Source organism: Danio rerio, chromosome 24 (assembly GCF_052040795.2).
Source record: "Danio rerio strain M-AB ecotype USA chromosome 24, GRCz13ab, whole genome shotgun sequence".
In the NCBI taxonomy this organism is placed as follows: Eukaryota; Metazoa; Chordata; class Actinopteri; order Cypriniformes; family Danionidae; genus Danio; species Danio rerio.
Genome location: NC_141044.1, coordinates 14816115 through 14835000, shown reverse-complemented (window position 1 = coordinate 14835000; position 18886 = coordinate 14816115). Strand labels below are relative to the sequence as shown.

Genomic DNA, 18886 nt, shown 5'->3' with positions numbered 1-18886 from the left:
TTTCTTTTAAATTGAATGTATCTGTTGTGCTGATTGCCAAGTTTTTATGACATTTGATGAATAAATAAAAGCAGAGTAATATTTAAAAAAAAAAAACTGTAAATGTGTACACATGACAGAAATCAAATATTAACCCTTGTTATGCTGGGCAGGCACGTGCACACATAGGGCTCAACCTGTGCAGTGCACATGCCCTTTTTAGTCTTGGATAGAAAGTGCCCTTCTAAAATTATCAAAAGTGGCCCGCAACGCGGCACACCCTCGGTCCCGCCCTTCAGTAGGCGCGCGACAACACAGCTGATCAGAACGCGTGCGACAACACAGCTGATCAGAACGCGTGCAACAACAACAACAACAACAACAACAACAACAACAACAACAACAACAACACCCCCCCCCCCCCCCCCCCCAAAAAAAAATTACTGATTATTTCATTTATTTATTTATTTATTTTTTGCCCTTATAGTTCACTGACAGGTTTTGTACAGTAAATATGCTCACAAATTACAAGCGAGAGATTTTTAAATGAAGAGTGCATATATTTGATTTTAAAAAATTTGGAGATAACGCACATTATCTACTATCAATGTTTATTTAGTAAATCTCACACATCAAAACACACACTGCCTGAAACCAAAAAATGTAACTAAAATTTGAAATAAATAAGATTTGGAAAATTATTATTGCAGATTTGTAAACAAATATAAATGATTTTCAATGATTTAAATATTAAAAGTAGAAAATAAGCAGTATCTCTTCTAAATAAAATAACTCTTATTATAATAATATTAAAATAATATTTTAAGCAGTGCGTTTCTTGAATCTTCTGTAAACAAATATATTTTAATGTAAATAATAACTTCAATGTAATGGAAAATATGCTGTCTCAAAGCAACTCTGACACAGCCTCCAGTCATTGTCAATGTAGTGCAAGGTAAGGCTCAAGGGAAGGTCCATCAGACTTGACCCGAGATCAGATGTGGCTGCAGAAGTATTAATCAGCCTTCTGGAAAACATAAACTGACGTGGAAATCATTTATTCATTCATCTTTCTTGTCGGCTTAGTCCCTTTATTAATCCGGGGTCGCCACAGCGGAATGAACCACCAACTTATCCAGCATTTTTTTACGTAGCGGATGCCCTTCCAGCCGCAACCCATCTCTGGAAAACATCCACACACACACACACACACACACTCATTCACTACGGACAATTTAGCCTACCCAATTCACCTGTACCACCTGTCTTCTGACTGTGGGGGAAACCAGAGCACCCGGAGGAAACCCATGCAAACGCAGGGAGAACACGCAGATACAGTCGGTTCGAGGTTCGAACCAGCGACCTTCTTGCTGTGAAGCGACAGCACTACCTACTGCGCCACTGCGTCCCCCATTGACGTGGAAATATTAGATCAATTTTAGGTTCTGAATGTCAGTTTAGATTACTTTTTGATTAATCGCCAGGCCCTACTCTGGGGAGATTTTAAATCAAAATTTGACAAATTGAGTGCTTTTGGGTGACAAGTCTTATTTTGAGACATGCTTTGGAAAAATACTTTGAAATTTTTCAACAATAAACTCTGGGCAAATTTACTACCCTATCATTAGATTTGTGGCTGTTTTTGTATCATTTACTTACACTATAACAACATTTTTTGATTGCAAAGCCATGACACCATATCATTATGCATTTATAGTTATGCTTTATAGTTTATGGTTTTCACTGTTGGGAAGAGGTAAAATTTGTAATTACTTGTGTCGGTCATGGAGAGAGAGCTTTGTGCACTTACCTTGATACATCTGAGAAAACCAAAATAAGCAGCTCAGCTCTCAGAAAACATTAGTAAGTCCATTTAAGCACACACACACACACACTATAATTAGTTGTTTTACTCCATAGAACTCTATATAAAGAAGAAAATAAAGAATCTGTTTTACACAGGCCTATCCAAGGGGCCAATGCTTCCAACTTATGATCAATAGTAGTAATTATACATTTTACTTCTTCCCAAAAGGGAAAAACATCAACAATCAAGAATGCAAAGTTATTTGGGGTCAAGGCTTTGCAATGAAAATCATAATATAATGAAAATCGATGGGGCAATAACAGCCATAAACACAATGAAAGGGTGGTGAATTTGAACAATACACGAGGGTTAAGTATCTATCACAAGGTTTGACCAAGAAATTAAAAATCTAATTTATCTGAGGGATTCACCAAGCATCAGAGCATAAAAAAAAAAGCATCCCTTCAGCTACAGTCAGTGCACAAATTCACTCACGCATTTTCATTCACTCTATGTGGACTATGTTATCTGATTGATGTAGGGAATAGTAAATGAGGCTATAGCTGCGATTTCAGATTTGCACAAAGGCTCTTGCCAAACTAATCAGAAATCCAAATTTTATTGGCAATTTTTTTTAATGGGAGGAGCTACACAATAACACACACAATTTCCAAAAACAAACTTGTTTAGCACTCAACTCTATCAGACTCTAAATTTAACAAACAGATTAGTCAGGCACATGTTTAGTTTTGCAGGCACATGTGTCGTAAGTATCAAAAACATCTGAATCAATAGAGCAAACCCTTAGGTTTCTTTTAATCTAAAATAACAAACCATTAGCGTCTGATTCTAAACAAACATCTTACAAACATCATTTAGTCTGATCCCTTAAATAGGGCAAATTAAAAAGCAACAATTCTGATGGATTAATCATCTGCTTCTCTTTGAAAACTCCTCAAAATCCGCCTTTCTGTCAGCAAATCTTAATCTTGGAGATATCCTGCTTGCAGTGTGCGGTCACTGAGCACACCGTCCCATGACAGTCAGTGGACAGGACCATTACTCAGTCTTTAAAAGGTACAGAGGAGCGTTGCGAGATCTGTTTACCAATTATTTAGAGCTCTGCTTACTGTACGTACCGCGGCACGCTTTATTCCCTCTACAACTCTGGCACGTGCTCGTTTGCCTGTTAGCACATGGTAAACAATTGGCTTTGTGAGTTTATGAGCGTGTTGAGAGGAAGGAAAACATGGTGTGCTTGACAATAAAAGTCAGCTGGGCCACAAACACTGGCTCTTGTTCTCTAACAATGGCGTAAGTGTCCTTATTTCAGTTCTCAAAGAGGGAAAAAAAGAACACAGGTAGTGTTTAAAAAATTGAGATGGCGCATTCCAGTTGCCAGGTCTTAAAAGGCATACAGTTGAAGTTAGAATTGTTAGTCCTCCTGAATTATTAGCCCCCTGTATATTTTCTCCCCAGTTTCTGTGTAACAGAAAGAAAAAATAACAAAGTTCGTAACATATTACTTTTAATGACTCATTTCTAATAACTGATCTTTTTTTTCTTTGCCTTGATGCCATAATATCATACTAGACATTTTTCACAATAGTAGTATTTAGCTTAAAATGCTATTTAAAGACTTAACTAGATAGGTTAACAATAAAGTAAATAAATAAATAAATAAATTTAAAAAAAGTTTCTATTAAGTTGATGTGCATTAATGTTCTTAAAATGTGATCTCATGCTAAATATAACAATACAAAACAGTATTGCTGCTTTAGAATATTTCGGACATATGGACACATTCCACTTAGTGGAGCAAAGATACCATATGCAACAGCTTGATTTTCATTTGTTAAATAAATTTGATAAAAAGCTTGCAACATTTTCACACTAGAAAGCATGTTTTTATGTGGGAATGTAACTGAATTGCTGATAAGCTGTACCGCCCCAATTAAATACAAGATCAATGAACTTGCAGTTAAGGCAGACAGTGTTGTCATCAAGGTGGCCAGAGCAAACTTTGACGCTCTCGCTGCCTTCGATGTGAATGCACAGTAGGGACTGTTTGTTCAGTAGACAATTGAAAAAATATATATCACTTGAGGGGGCTTATAAAATGGACCCTAAACAGATTTACAACAGAAATCCGTGAACAATTCCTTGCTCTGTTAAACATGATTTGCGCAATAATTTAAAAAAGAAAAAAAATTCACAGGAGGGCAAACAATTTTGACCTCAACTTTATATTAGCTGTATCTACAGTATATTACTGCAGAGTTTTAGGACAAAACAAACTAGAATTAAGAAAAAAAAACAGAACATTTTGTTCTTTCTCTTGTTCTATTGTCAATGGATTACTTTAAATTAGGGAGCATGCTTCTGTATAAGTTGAGTGGTAAAGCTATATTACTGCAAAAGGTTCTAATTTGTCAAGCTACAGTAAGTACATTTAAATTGAGATTGTAAAGATACACTCTGCATACAAATCACAATGCTAAATACAACACTATCGCATTTATTTTAACTAAAAATTTAAGTATTCACAAATTCAAAAGGGTAATTTATATGAAAGTTAAAATTCTGTCTTCATTTGAATCACTAGACTGAATAATCTTCCAATGGGATAAGTAAAAACAAACTTTCCTCAAAGATGCACTCGGTAGGTAGCGTCAGAAAGTCGTGTGCATTATTCCTGTCACAAAATGTGGCGAAAATCCTCCACGACGGTAAGTTTAGTTGTGGTGCTTACACGTTTACACTACATTTGCAGCAGACTTTTCAGTTCATAATATAGTAGTGATGTTAAAGTACGGTAAAGTTTAATTTAGAAATTATTTGACTAAGGTCCGTCTTTAAACACTGAAAGAGTACTGCTGATGATACGAACTAACTTTGCCTCTGATTAAACAAAGACCACTAGTCGCTCACTTACCAAATCTGTAGAGACAGGACAATCAACACAAACTGAATTCACGTCTTTATTAAATGGAGACGAGCGGCAAATCCGGATTTCACCATTTCCAGATGTGAAAAGCTCTCGAGTAAACAATGTCCTTAGACACGTATTTCTATGGCATGTCTCGTGCACTGTAATCCACGCGTGAGTCCAACTACGCTCTCATATTATGAAAAAAAAAAAATGTCACTGCAGCAAATTATAAAAGCAACACTGACGACCAAATAATTATTGTCTCTCTCTGCCGTCTGAACAAAGTCTTACTCATGCATTAATGTAGCACACTTAAAGATGTCATAAGGTACTCCCAGGTACAGACGTCCAGTCTATATGCTGGAATACACTACATCTCTTCAAAAATTAGTTTCAAACCGGAAGTACGAATTTGCTTGAATTAACGCAAAAACAACCAATTTTCCCTTTTTACTGAAATGTGTCCTAATAGTGTTTTAGCAGTGTGGGACACATATATGATTGTCAATATATATATATATATATATATATATATATATATATATATATATATATTTTTTTTTTTTTTTTTTTTTTTAAATAAAAACCTACCTTAATTTTAACATTTCAAAAAACAAATTGTTTTTTTGTAAGAACTTTTTTTTTTTTTTTTTGCAGTGCATTTTTTACTTGTTCAGAAATTACTTTAAAATTCATTTTAGATATTTGGCATAAAAATAAGACAAAAATTTGCAATTAAGAATAAAGTGTACCTGCTACAGCCATGTCTAAATTGCACAAATCTAAATGCCTTAAAGTAGGCAAAGTTGTTTATTAAGTTACATGTTTAAATATACAGACAATAGAATGAAACAAACTAACATACTGTATAAAGAAATTAGCTGTAACAAATGCACTGCTGAGCAACAAGGACAGTGAAACTCCCTGTGTTAACATATGAGGGTACGCACCGGTGTGCAGGAGACGCAGAGCAAAAGCCATTCTCTCAGATCAACAGTTATCTTTCCTTATTATACCCTGAGCAAAGCATAGTTAAACGTGTGAAAACCAACTACCAAAACCACCTGAACTTGAGAGCAAAGATAAGGAGATGAATTGGGGGAGAAGAACATTAACATACTCTCCTCCGGCCATGACTCAACAATAGTAAATATATTGTATATTGAAGTACAATCAATCAATGTTTCTGTTGATTCCATCACTACACTGTTTAAATCATAAACTGTCAAATGACACCGAACATGACAAAGTAATAGGAAGTAAGATCACAAGCAGATTAATTGTGTATGGTGTAAAGCACATGGTTACTGTAAACAAATGGCAGAGATTTGTATCGGAGCTGTGATTAACTCTGCCACGCCAGGAGGACCCATCCCATGCTTTGAATGTCTTAGTAGTCCTTTATTAGTGTAGAAGGAATAGCATATAATATTTTGTCAGCTTACAATATCAACCTAGAAAATAGCACTTTAAGTTGGTCTCAGTACACAATGTAATGAGTGTCAAGCTTTAAATATGAATATCGTCAAAACTTCTGTTTTTTTTTTTTGAGCAGGATGTTAATGGTCTAATTTGATTCAATGATTTATGCCAAGCCAAGCTAAAACTGCTCCCGTCAGACCTGGAATCACCTGAAATAATTCCAATTTATCTCTGAGCATTGTAAAATGAGCCTGTTTTCAATAAAGTGGAGTGTTCGTTTAACTCTTTCTGCTTTCGATTGTAAAGTAATAACATATATTTAACTGAATTGAATAATTAGATCCACAAACACATGTAATTAATTGGAATCAACTAAATTTAAAGTAGATCAAAACCTTTCTTCAAAGTTGTCCTAAAACTTTTAAACAACTTGTCTTAAAACAATTTTGAAATGTTCAACATTTTCTAATGTTGACTACTGTATACTAAACTCTCGTTCAATAAAATGGTGATGCATTTGAAGTATTCTAAACGAGGGAGCATGCATCAGTGTTTGAAAAGACAAAAGTCTAAAATGCATGTGAAAGATCCCTATTGTGTGTGTGTGTGTGTGTGTGTGTTTATTGGAGCCTGATCCTAGTGCTGGAGCTTTCAGATCTGGTACATGAGCAAGGAGACATGCAGACAAACACAGTTTTGCCCTGAGGTGTGCACAACTATTGTGTGTATCAATTTGTAAAGCAATACACGGAAGAGGCGTCTGACAAAGCCCTCATTATGGAGACAGAAAGGGGACAAGACCAAACAACAGAGGCGCCACTGCGGTTTAAATAACCTTGCTGGATGCCAGGCATTTGGGGCACGATGTAATATGATTTCCGGTGGGAGAAATTAGTATTTTGAAGAATGGCCTGAAGCAATGTGCAAACACAGAGTAAAACTCAGAGGAGATGTTGTGAACGTTGACAGATGATGAGGAAATGGGACAGTCGTGTCTTAAATATCGGTACTTAGATCATCGGGCTCAATATCACTTTTGCTTCACAACAGGTTATGAATATAAAAAGCATGATGGGTTTTCAAGTACACAAACTGAACAACAGAAAACTTGATAAACCGTGCTAAATGTGTGAAGCAGTTTATGAAATAGATTTGCATGTTTAATGTTCTCAAAAAAATGAATGATGGCAAATGGAATAAAATCATGACTGAAACAGGTACAACAGAAATACTTTATCATAAAGTACAACTAAATGTAAGGTGCATTAAAGGTGCAGTGTGTAAGTTTGACACCAAGTGATTGAACTAGATATTGGACACCTGGTTCAAAACACACGCAATCGCAGGTTGCCAGATTGACGAAACCAACAGCACTGATTGACTGGCGATCGAGCCTAAAGGTTGATTTAAATCGTGTTTTTATTAAAAGTAACAGCCTGTGATAAAAAAAATATTTTCCATATTAAAAGGAGTTTTTATTCTAACCAACACCTCGAATTGATATATATGAAACGTCTTCTATTTCTCACATCTGAAAAGCAGAAAACTGACACTGATCACCTCAGGTACACCTCATGTGCTTTATTCAGTGTTCAATGCTAACAATGTGAGTTTGAATACCATTTTACAAGACATTTATTACCATACTACTGAAAGCAGCAGCAGTTAGTTCACCTCAAGTGTTGAAAATAAAATAAACAGTTTGAAATTGAATTCAGCAAGCACATTAAAGAGGTTTAATATATATTAATTCGATTATAAACCTTATCATTTTGTTGGAGTGCAGTAAGTGCACTATTCTGTTCTTCTGGATGACTGTATTTAGTTTTCTGTCATGTTTCGTCTGGTGCAAACAGTCAAATTGCTTACTGCTGCAAATCTCATCACGTAGCGTGTTGTTAGGACATGGACTTACAATGTAACCTGCTCACCTAATCTTTACGCTAAAAATATTTATATTTTTTGCTAATTAATAACCACCTCTTGTGGAACTGAAGCTGTGTCTTATTTCGGAGTCTGCTACTGTCCACAGTGACTGGAGGTCACATTTTGGTCGCGGACACACACTTAGACAGCCTTCCTGACTAATTGAATGAAATACGCTGTTTTCCACCAATGCTCTCCGGGGTGCTGAAATATAATTTGGGTGAACTGGCGTTGGGTGAGTAAAATGACCAAAACAAAAGACAGGCAATCCAGCACGTAACAAACATTTTCAAAGCAGAATATCTGATTCTAGTATTGTTTTTCAGATAAACAAATGTGTTCACTTAGCATGTTTCTTAAATATCTGCAAACATATTATGGTATTTTTATGCTTTAGAAGAGTTAAAAACTTTATAGCGAATTAATATAAAATCAGTGATTTTGCTTTGTTTTTAATTCACTTTTTGAACTGTAGCATGAATTTCTTTATTGGTATCCATTTATTTTGGCAGCTAAAGCATTCATATTTTTTATTTTATCTAAATAATGTTTTGGGGGGGAAAAAAGTTTAAAAAAAATATTTGAAAAAAGTATTTAATAAAAATAAATCTGCTGCAAATAATATCATAACAACATAAATTATTACATATGTTTTTATTATTAAATATTATTATTAATTAAAATAGACAAACTTATTATTAATTAAAATAGACAAATCTCAAGAAAGGATTTTCAATACTGTAAAGTTACTATTGTATTTTCTAGGGATGCACCAATAACACTTTTTTACAAACTGATACGAGTACGAGTATTTAAATTTTAGTACCTGCTGATACAGATTACCGATACTTCATAGATTTGGTTACAATTAAGTTTATTATCAAAATGTCAACTACTTGATGTTTAACTATAGGTGGGCTTATTTTTATTAAAACAGAAGTGATAATGCAGCGACATTGACAAGCCAACTGCAGAAAAACAAAGCAAACATCGAGGCAACCGCAAGAATAACGTTTCCGAAGTTCAGCTGATCTTTTTTGACTTGATTATTATGAGCTTAATGTTAAAAAAAAAATCAATAATGAATAGCCCTACAAGAGTGTATCCTGTGTTAGCTGTTGTGTCGCCTAATAATTATATTAATTCTAATAAAAATTAAAACCAAAAAAAACAATTCATTAAATTTTTTGATTGATAAAAGTATATGGAAAAAAAAAATCAAAGGGTGGCTAGTTTGTATTAATGTGTTTTAATATTAATAAAAATTTTATATGCCTATTAAAGCTTAACGGTTATATACGGCGCCAAAAATTTTATTTTACTGTATACTGGGTTATAATGTATATTTTACAAAAAACAAAAAATAAATGTAGCATGCCTCGCAATCATTTAAAACATGCAATTCATAACACTCCAGAGCTGTAGGCCTACAGTCCATGCAGTGTGTAAACTTACAGGGAGGTACGGGTCAATACTGTGCAACACATTATTGAACTCCAATATCTCTGAGGGAGACTATGTTACCCGATAGCCAATATTAACTTGAGACATTTTAAAATTAAAAGGCATTTTAAAAAAGAAACAACACGCAAATAGGCAACAAGTAACAAAACTGATCCCGTTGAATTCAGCACTTCATCTTGATGCGTATTGTGTATCAGCGCGTGTCTACTGCCGCTGATGAGAGAGAGAGAAAGCGTGCGCAACAAAAGCAAGATCATATCATTATAAATATTCCATTAACAATACTTATCAAAATATTTATACATTTAAATGTGTTTATAGAGATTGTGTGATCTGTAAAGGCTGTCTGATCTTTACAAAAGCTGTAAACTGACACGCGCGTGGTGCAGGGCAGTGATGTTCAGCTCTGACAAGGTGCTTTTATTTAGCCTGTAGTCATAATGTTCCATTACTTAAAATTTCTTTCATTTTTTTATTGATAGTTTATATATAAAATGAGTGCTAGCTTGTTTAGCTGTGATCATTATCACAAGGATCATATTTCATATTCGGTTTAGCTCATTCTTCAGTAGCCTATAGATTCGTTAATAATGTATTTTATAAATGGATTGTTTATAAGGACTAAGCTATTAATATATAAAACATTAAGCTAATTAATACTAAGACATTGAAGTCAGGTAGGACAACACATCACATCCATATAGTGAGGTACTGTTTGAGTGGTATCTGTATGTGGTATCGGCCTTTAATTTAAGATACAAGTATTTTGTTTTCATTTTAATTTGTAAAAATGTCAGTAATTTTATTAACATGGCTATATAGTTTTAATGTTTATACTTGTTTCAGTTATTTTAGTTTTAATTCAAACTAAATAAAAATAATAACCAAACTCCTTGGCATCTATCAGAAACAAACCAAGCTCACTTTTTTATATACACATTATTTTTCACTATACGTTCATTATAAATAACAAAAATAGCAATCCTGCAGTCCTCAAGCATCTGCCAAGTAGTGAATGTAAGATATAATGTGAAATCAAGTTATCTGAGTGCATGGCTGTGTTTTTGTTGTTGGTGGTGTGTGTTCTGTTAGCAGGCCAGTAGTAAAGGTTACCTGAGGTGGTCTCTCTGGAATGGGTTCGTTCTTCAGGGCCTGGAGGGCTTTCATGGCTGCATTGTGTCGGGCAGCTTGGCGAGTTCGTCCCTCTCCGATAAACTCGTTGTTCCCCACTGTCAGCTGCACGTAAAATACCTTAGGCACTGGGTAATGGTACCTACGTTTGGGAAAGAGCCAAAACACAGAGAACGAAAGGTTGAGTGAAACAGAAAAAGGCAGGTAAAAGGGGGGGAAAAGCCCTTTGATTTATAAGAGGATTATCTTATCGAAACTTGGCAGTTTTATTACCAAGCGAGCTCTAGAATGGAAACAATAAACACAACCGGGAATTATCAAGAGCTAAACTGAACATGCTGCTAACTCATTTGGAAGAATAGCAGGTGTAAAAGCACAATCTTTGATAAAAGGAAGAAGCAATGCAAAAATCCAAGTAGATTTTCCTGCCCATTCTATGCTATCAAGTTAAATAAAGGGAATGTAAAATATTAGCACTGTAAAAAAAAAAAAAAAAAAAAAAGGAGTTTCAGTTATTATAACAACAACTAGTTCCTGTATAAACTTGATATATTTATATTATTTATATACAATTTTCACCCTTTAAATTTATACTTATATTATTATTATTTTTGTTTAATTTGCCTTTAAATTCAGAAATACAATATTTATCTTCTAATTTTTCAATACTTTGCATTTGACATTTTTATTATTAGTATTAGTATTAGTGAGTAAATTTAAATAACATTGGTTTTGCATATTTTAAAGTGATTTACATCTTTATGGAAATTATTTTATATTTTATCACCCGTTGATTGGATTAAAAGGGTATTATTAGGTAATGTGCCTGGGCAGGTAAACTAAAGTTTGTTTGGTTTATGATGACTTGACCTAAAATAGGTTAAATTTAAAGCTTGTTTGCTTTTTTTATTTATTTATTTTTTTATTTTATGTTGTTATTGTTGTTGTTGTTTCCCTTTATTAATATATTGATATGGTTGATAGACCATTTGATTTTGGTTTCCTTAATTAAATAATACGTTTGTCGAAACTTTATTTTTTCATTAATGAAATAATTTGAGTAACTGTTGTGGGGTTTTCCATCCCTGGCGCCCAAACCCATTTTATTAGCCAAATACCGCTACACAGTTCTGAACAGTATAAACATACGACATTATTTAACTTCAATTATTAACATTCATGTCTGCATTTACTAAAATCATTACTATGCATTGCTAAAATCTAATAAATTACTTAACAGCCCACAAAATAAAACAATCATAACCAATTTAACTATTCTCATCAAATAACATAATAAATTGAATAAACTCCACATTAGATTTTTTTTTAAATCACTGAAAACTCATATAAAATTTCTATTTTGAATCTGAATAAAATGTTTATTACTGTATGTATTATATTCATTTAACCACTTTTCATTTTTAAAACAATTAAAAACTCTAAAATCATAAAAGACTTCCAACGCAAGTCCGTACAAGAATGAACATTGCTCAGCATATACATGAACACCTCACATAAATTTCTTGAAAAAAATCATATTTTTAAGCTAAGCAATATTATATTTGTGCATATACATTAGATTAGTCAGAACTGAAGCCAAATTTGGAGCTTATCTAACAAAATTACTTATGATAACAGTCCAAAGAAAAAGAGAAGCAAAAAAAATAATAATTTTGTAAACATTTTTTGTATTATCTTTAAATTTCTAAATACATTTGGTGACTAAATATTATTATAATATTGTTATATATTTTTTAAATGTAATATTTTTTTTTGTTTAAAAATTCACCAAAATACGTTGCCTATAATCACTGAGAAATAGACAAGAATTTTCAAAATGGGAATTATGCTGAGCACTGTAACAATAATTAATGATCATTATTATTAATATTATTGCATTGACTTTGATTATTATTAATATTATTTGAAGAATATGACAAAATATACATATATTTTGAGATTTGATTTACCAAAACATTATAACAAATGACATGTAAAACCAGTGGACAAAATAATTCCCAATTAAAAAATAAAATATCACACAAAACATACTCAATGCATGCACGCACACACACTACACGACCGACCTGGATGTCTATGACTGTACTGATGGTGCTTTAATGGTGTAAAGTTTACACAAATTTTATTGCCAATTAAAGCACTTCTACGAACAAATCAAAAATAAAAATAAAAAAACTCATCTCTACAGCTAGTATAACTAGTTGGACGACTAGTTGAGCACAGTGACCCACTCTTGCCAAATGAAGCCATATGTTACATTATTATGTAGGCCCTTCACTCCGCTGTCACACAGCTCCAATGAAGTGTCCAAAAACACAAAGGGTGATGGGAGTGGCGTACAAAGCTTTAAAACAACTCGAGAAAAGACAGATTTATTTCTGAGGCGGAACCCGAACAATATTGGTGGAGTAATAAATGGTGAAATTAAAGGGCCCTTCTTCCATGGGGTCAATGACATAACAATGAGTTGGTGAAATAATGACTCCCATTGGCTCCAAGCGAAGGAGCTCGGAACAAAAGCGGCTTCACATATATCCAGCTTTCTTTATCTTAACTTTGGCTCACCCATGCAGGGCTGTCAGGCCCCTGTTCAGTGGGCAGATTTAAGGGTCTGTTTGCACTTTAAGGCCTTTATGAGGAACGGTACCGACTGACCCAGCGCCGAGAGAACCCATTCACACTCCTCTGCGGCGTCTGGGGACCAAACTGTGCTAAAAAGTAGCTGCTGCTTTCCAAAATCATCACGCTCTCACGCTTTTAGCTCTTATCAGCATTTGGGGAATTCAAAATACATCAACAGGCATCAGTAACAAGGTCAAAATGTGTCGGACGCTTAGAATCATGTCATGTTGTTCAAGCAAACAAAATATTTTGTTGAATTTCAGGATGCTGATATCTATAAAAATAAAAGAAAGAAAACTGAGTATTTTAAAATGCAACTAGACAGGCGGACAGCTCATATTACTCTACTTACTTTTAATGTAAAAGTACCATAATTAAATATTAATTTACAGACAGGTGTTCAGTTTTTATGAAAATAATATTAATGACATATTATTCAGCCGTTGCTTGATGTTAAAATATGTTATCAAGCAGACATATGGCCAGACATAATTAATTAATAATATTTGTTTTTAAATAAACATATAAAGTTGTATGTCTTAAGTAAATGTAAAGTGTGGGGGGGCTGATGTAATAATCCACTGATCTTTAAATCACTGATAATCACAGATCATAGTTTTTCCATGGTCAATGTGTAGAACACACCAAACCAACCAACTGGACTGACACTGAACAACAGACCAACAAAGCCCAATGGCCGACCGTCGGCTTTGTGTGTCCTTTAGATTATTTCTGCCTAATCTATACAATACAATGAGCTTTGCTTACAGCTGGAACGAAGGAAATGTCGTTGCTTCTGCAGTTCTATGACAAGGTTTTATTACAGCTGTAACCAAAGAAACGATGTTACTCTTGCAGTTCTACGATAAGTAAATGAGACTAACATTTTTTTATTTTTTTTTTTTGCTTAAAAATCAAGATCCCAGTTTTTTCACAATTCTGTAGAAGTAAAGGTTAATATGAGTAGGCTGTTATTGCTGCTTATTACTCAAACAATTGGTAAAACAACAATAAAATTATTAGGCCTATCATGTATAGGTCTACTGTTGGTTAAAATGCCAAATGTTGTATAGACTTGTAATAGTGGACTTGAACAGACTTTACATGCGTCCTGGTTGTTAATTCGCAGTAATGTAATGACATAAGAATACAAATTATTCATAATTATTAAGTTTAATTATTATGTTTGAGACATATGCTTGTCATTTGTCATTGAGAACATTATTGTCTATGTTTTCACTGATAAAATGAGACATTTGTCCTTATTAGATTCCTTCCTGCATTGTATTAATTAAAATTAATAAATTAATACATATTAATTGAATCCGTTGCCATGAATACACCATTACCTCAAGACAGAATAAAAATTTTTGGGTGAATTATACCTTATAAATACAGTATGTGACACTTTTAACACCATTTGAAGATGTCCATGTTGCTGAGCAATGTTTACAAAATGTGAAGTCTTGTGTGACCCATCATATTATCAATGATAAGGTTTTCTTACAGCTGTAACCAGGAGACGTTGGTTTTTGTCAGTGCTAGTTGTTTGACATCAGCTAGATATTGACGCTCAGCCATTGGCCTTCTTTGGTTCGTTGGTCAGCATCTTTCCGGCTACTTGGTTTGTTGTGTTGCACATATTGCCTCCCATCAAATTTACATCTGAGCTTGTTGGCCAAATTCATCATGTAGAATCAGTATCAATCGGCTCTGATTGGTTAGTCAGCAAGAGCGTGAGAAAAAAAAAGTGAAGTGATATAGAAACTAAGCAATTCAAGTCAAGAAGGAGCACACAGAAGCTGATCGCAAGTTTGCCACATTTCTTAAACATTTTTTAAAAATGTGTTTTTTTTTATTTTTAGACATTTTCACAGGCGAACCAGTCTGTGGTGACTGAAAACAATAAAAATGGTTCAGAAAGACAAATCCTCTCACGCAGACACAAAACCTATTCTGGAATCAGTCAGCTGCCATCCATCTGGTGTGTTCAAGTGCAGCTTTTTGGTCCAGATGAGACTGGACATGAGCCAATGGGAGGCGGCAGCACAGTTTGTTGTCATCTTGGCTAGTTGATTGGCATTAAGAAAAAAAAATACCATCTAAACTTTATATTGATAATATGTTTCAGTCCTAAATGCCTTAATAAAACTCCATATAATAAATATTTAGGATTTTCCTTCAATATTTCACTTGTCATGAACAATTTCAAAAACCCTACTATAACTTACTACAATTAACCGATAAAATGAAATTTGATGTTCAGATGAACCATTATAAAGTATGAAATATATACTATAAAAACCCAAAGTGATCCCTAAATGAGCTGTAATGAAAAATTGAAAAACAAATGTGATCCAAATAGGTTACCAAAAAGTTATTCATCACAGATCCAAGGACACATCTTCACTTAGATAAATATGTAATGCTAATACTGCTTAAAAAAAAAAAAAAAAGGCTACACAATTCTGTCCCTTTTTTGTTTTTTTTTTCTTCTTCAGCTGTTATTGCTCTGTGTTGTGTCTGAGCTTGTTTAAAAGTGGATCTATCATGTTTTGTTTTTTTTACAGATATTTAATAAAATGTGTTATGAACAGTCAACTTATTATAATGTGCGATATATAAATAATAATTGAACACATATATTGAAATAGTGAAACAGAGCACTGTGTTTTAGTGCTAACAGAGCACTATGTTTTAAGGTTTCATGATTGTTCAAACCTGAAGAGAGAAAAAGCTTAACCAAAACAGACATGTGCAGTGTACTGAATCACACTGAACTAAGGGTCATTTGATCTACATACACCTCTCCATAAACGTTCCAGTTATTTCGTTTCAGCTAATAGAGAACTTCCACTTCAGTGTAGGGCTTGTGATATTAGATTTGATACCAATTGAATCCATCTGGGAGATGTTGAAATCAAAGCACATGCCAAAGCCACCAAGAAAGAAGAAAAGATAGCGTTACATGACTGATAATGAAACGCAGAACTATATTCCTGCCCAATGAAACTGTATCATAACAATTCCACAATGACTGAGTAACACGCAAAATCACATAAATCACAAGTGTGGTTCTCTAAAATGATAAATTTATCTGTCTTCAATTCTTGCAATAATAAGCTCAGCACAAACCATGTATTCTGAATATTTAAATTGAAATCCAATAAATGAAGGCATTTTTAAAAAAAAAATAAAACCAGTACATACAGGGAAAACCTGTTTATAACAAAATAAAATGGAAAATAATAACATTTACCAGTTAAAAGTCTAAGTTAAGCTGGATTCACATCAACAATGAACCATTGTGTCACTTGTGGGATATTTTTCCTCTCAAACTAATTTTTAGCTTAAGTTCAGTTTTTTTGAACGTGTGCGTGCGGTGGATGTGATTTACGCGCATTCAATATCATCTGCACCACACAGAGATAATTCACACATATAGTCGCACATTTTGCATTGACTTTGTATGCAATTTACTTATGCAAATACTTAATTAACTGTTTGGTGTGAACTCAGCATTAGCTATGGAGCCAGAAAAAATCTAATGTATAATATACACTCAAAAATTACTTTTGCTGCTTCTTCAAATTACTTATTTAAAGTGTGCTGAACAAGACAATTCTTAAGATTTTATTAGGGACAACTTAATAGTTTTATGATCAATCCATTTAAATTTTAAAAAGTTAAAGTAATCAATTTGTGTTGGGACAAAAAAAGGAATTGTGTAAAATCCAGCATTTTTTACAGTGTAGCAGGTTTAAAGAACTACTAATCTATTCATCCTTAAACAAAGAAAATAAAAAAAGTCTTTCTGCTGAACACAAAAGATGATCTTAACTGCATCTTAAAGAAAAATGTTGGTAACTACACATAACAATAAATTCTAATATCGAGAATTTGCAATGTAAAAATGTGATGATGCATATCGCTGATGTAAGTTATATGATTTGTGTTGGGGTACCGCATTAAAATTAACACGAGTTACAGAATAATTTAACTTTAAGTAACGAGTAAAATTATGCAATACAAGTTACTTTTTAGTTTAATTAATTAGATTTTTAAAAAAATGTTGCTTAATTTAAATTAAAGTATTCACAATGAATCACTCAGTCAATGAGAGAATGTGTTTATTATTTTGAATGCATCGAAGAAAAGGAAAGGGGATATTCTCAAAGGACAGTGATTTTACTTTAGACAAATAGTACAAAAGTAGCAAACACTGCCTTAAACTTTCAAAAATCTGTAAATATGGCATGTAGAGCTTTGGGGTTAGGAAGTTCTCAGATATCATTATCCTAAAATATAAATATATATATAAAAAAAAATATATATATATATATATATATATATATATTTTTTTTTTTTTTTTTTAAAGTAAATGTAAGTGTAGGTTATACAGTGTGTTGTTAATTGCAAAACTCCTTAATTAAAAACTAAAAGAAAAAAGTTCTGAATGAGATCAAGCCTTAATAAAAAGTAACGCCAATGTAACAATGCATTACTTACTATAAAAAGTAACCAAGTTACACAACTATTTACTTTTTTAAGGAGTAACTCAATACTGTAATAGACTGATTTCACACGGCCGCCATTTTAAACAGCGAAATCGAGGCCGCTGTGAGAAAAACCCGAAAGTATCGCCTGAGTCACACTGGAATGTTTAGCACCTGACTTAATATCTTATCAGCAAACAGAAAGTGACACAAATTTATACTTTCACCGCCTTCCGAGTGACCAGAAGGTCAATTCTGAATGAATAGTGATATCGGACATCATTTTCAAGTTAATGGAAATGGTACTATTTAACGTTTTCTTTTCAGAACACACGTTTTAGATGCCATTTATCAAACTCAAGGTAATGAATGGATTCTTTCCCGATATTAGACTTGTCAGGATACAAAATATTGGTGCTGAAATATATATAAAAAAAAAAAATTCCCGTTAACATTTAGGGCACTGTTGATGGCGTTCTTAAACACCACTGATTTGCCATTGTGTTCACGTACTCAACAGAAATGACGAAGGTCATCAGTTCACTGCACTGCACTTGCACATGGATGTTAACAGAGCGTAAACACAGACTAGCAATCTGCTTGATGAATCGACTGATCTTCACGGCTTTAAAATGCCACAGTGTCTGTGTATCTGTGTTTGCAATCTGTGAAGAGCGGTGAACTGATGATTTTCACAGCCAATTACAGTCAGAACATGGTGTAAGGAATGTTTTTTTAACTACAGCGGTTCGAACAGTAGTTTTGCCGGATCACTAAAAACTCTCAGCATGATAGTAAAAACTGTACATTACAGTCAAACCATCCTCCTGCAATCTTATACCAAAAACAGAAATAAGGGCAGTTATAATAGCTAAAAATGTGGGACAGCATTGCTATAATGTGATTGTATTGCAACTTGAAGCAATTAAATGTTGTTAAATCAAAAGTTGACTTGAAAATGAGATGATTTAATGAAAATAATTCTCTATGGTTACGACTGACTGTTGTATGGTTACAAATAACTGTAAAAGTTGATTAAAAATGAAATCATAAAAAACATATGATAATCATTGTACCAAGCATAAA

The 18886-nt window shown here is 33.3% G+C and overlaps 1 protein-coding gene across 7 annotated transcripts in view; it reads right to left on the bottom strand.

The window, feature by feature from the left end:
* stau2 (staufen double-stranded RNA binding protein 2) overlaps window positions 1–18886 on the bottom strand; it is a 223198-nt gene that overhangs the window by 150699 nt on the left and 53613 nt on the right. For all 7 annotated transcript variants that reach the window (XR_015524346.1, XM_087308326.1, XM_087308327.1 and 4 more), the window contains 1 exon segment: window positions 10644–10803. Coding sequence is in view for 6 of the 7 variants with exons in the window: in XM_087308326.1 (XP_087164452.1) it covers window positions 10644–10803 (160 nt within the window). In the remaining variant the exon portion in view is untranslated.